Source organism: Cebus imitator, unplaced genomic scaffold (assembly GCF_001604975.1).
Source record: "Cebus imitator isolate Cc_AM_T3 unplaced genomic scaffold, Cebus_imitator-1.0 Scaffold573, whole genome shotgun sequence".
In the NCBI taxonomy this organism is placed as follows: domain Eukaryota; kingdom Metazoa; phylum Chordata; class Mammalia; order Primates; family Cebidae; genus Cebus; species Cebus imitator.
In genome coordinates, this window is record NW_016107888.1 from 396,007 (window position 1) to 397,524 (window position 1,518).

Sequence of the window (1,518 nt, forward strand, 5' to 3'; positions counted from 1 at the left end):
AGTATGTGGTTGGTTTGCTTCATTTAGGAATGAGCCTTAAAAAGATGGGGGGAGGGGAAGCCATCTGTGGTGTTTTAAAAAAACCTCCACTTACTGGCTTTGGTCTTTAGACCTTTTCTAAGTCATCCCTAAGATTTAGAACTTCAGTAGTAACACCAGTGCCCTGGCATTGACATAAACCAATTTTTTTCCTTCAAGAATTCAAGGCGCTATATCAGAAATACCACGAGATATCTTCTCTCCCAAAACGAATAGGTATGTCTCCTTAACTATGGGACATGGTGACCACAGCTGATACCAAAGCCCTGAGAACCCCACAAATGGTGAATGAGGGGCCCAGTTAAGGAGATGAATTTTGCTCTTCTCATATAATATTGACTAGTCATCCATTCAGGAAACTTAGGACTCTCTAACTTTATTTCTTCTCTCCATAAAAGGAGGAAATGACATTGTCTTTTGTTATCATCTTTGAGGCTTTATGGGAATCTAAGGGGAAGTGATTAGTTCCAATAAGACATAAACTGGAGGACTTGTGGCTTTAAAATTGTGCCTAAGCTACATTACAGTCTCTGTCAGTATTCGGAAGTACCAGTATGTTGGCATTTTGTATTATTTAACATTATCAGTAAGGACTAAGTAGTTTCCCCTACCCAAGAGAGAGGATAAATGGACATTCAGGCCTTCCAAAGAATAGTTCTGTATAATTGATGTGTCTCCTCTCTTCTCCACTGAATACAAGGTTACTCGCCATGGAAAAGATACAAGAGAAGGTCCTAGGATTTCCTGGCTGCTTAGAATCTTAAGACACTCCTGAGTGGCTGAATGCTCAATCTTCAGATGCTTCAATAAAGCTTGGAACATAAAATGCATAAGTTACATTCAGGGGACCCAAAGGCTTTACGTTCTCATTCCAAAATGGGGCAGGTAAAAGGAAAGATGCAATGAGCATTTTTATTTGGGGCTATGAAGAGAAGTTTTAATGAGAGAGAGAGAGAGAAATCGGAGAGAACTCTTTTAAACATACACCATCATCACCATCCCACGGAAGAAGAAAAGCTGGGGTGGGATCATCCAGCCACAAGTACGGCACTTCACAATGGATAACACAATCACATGACAACATCAAGGTTCAGAAAACACGAAGAACAAATGCCGTTAGTTCCTCTGTGAATACACACAATCAGCAAAGAATGCCTTATTGAAGTTTCCATGGACTCTGTTCATTTATAGGGAGCAGCAGCAGTGAAAATGTCTCAGAACATATGGTGAGACAATGTTGCAGGGCTTCTATGACTGGTCATCCTGGTTTTCAGCCCAACTATATTAGTCAGCATTTTCCAAAGAGACAGACTCAATAGGATAGGGGGTGGCGGGGGCCGGGGGATGTAGATTTATATGGGGAATTGACTCATAAGATCATGGAAGCTGAAGTCCCACCACAGGCCAGCTGGAGACCCTGGTGCAGCAGGGCAGACAACTCCCAAAGTGGGGCTTAGCCTGTGAGGGTTCTTGGCGTCA

The 1,518-nt window shown here is 42.2% G+C and overlaps 1 protein-coding gene across 1 annotated transcript in view; it reads left to right on the forward strand.

Moving 5' to 3' along the window:
• CFAP97D1 (CFAP97 domain containing 1) overlaps window positions 1-863 on the forward strand; it is a 4,899-nt gene extending 4,036 nt beyond the window's left edge. The window contains 2 exon segments of the mRNA XM_037734122.1: window positions 199-255; window positions 740-863. Of these exon segments, the coding sequence (XP_037590050.1) occupies window positions 199-255; window positions 740-863 (181 nt within the window).
• Window positions 864-1,518: the final 655 nt, after the last annotated feature.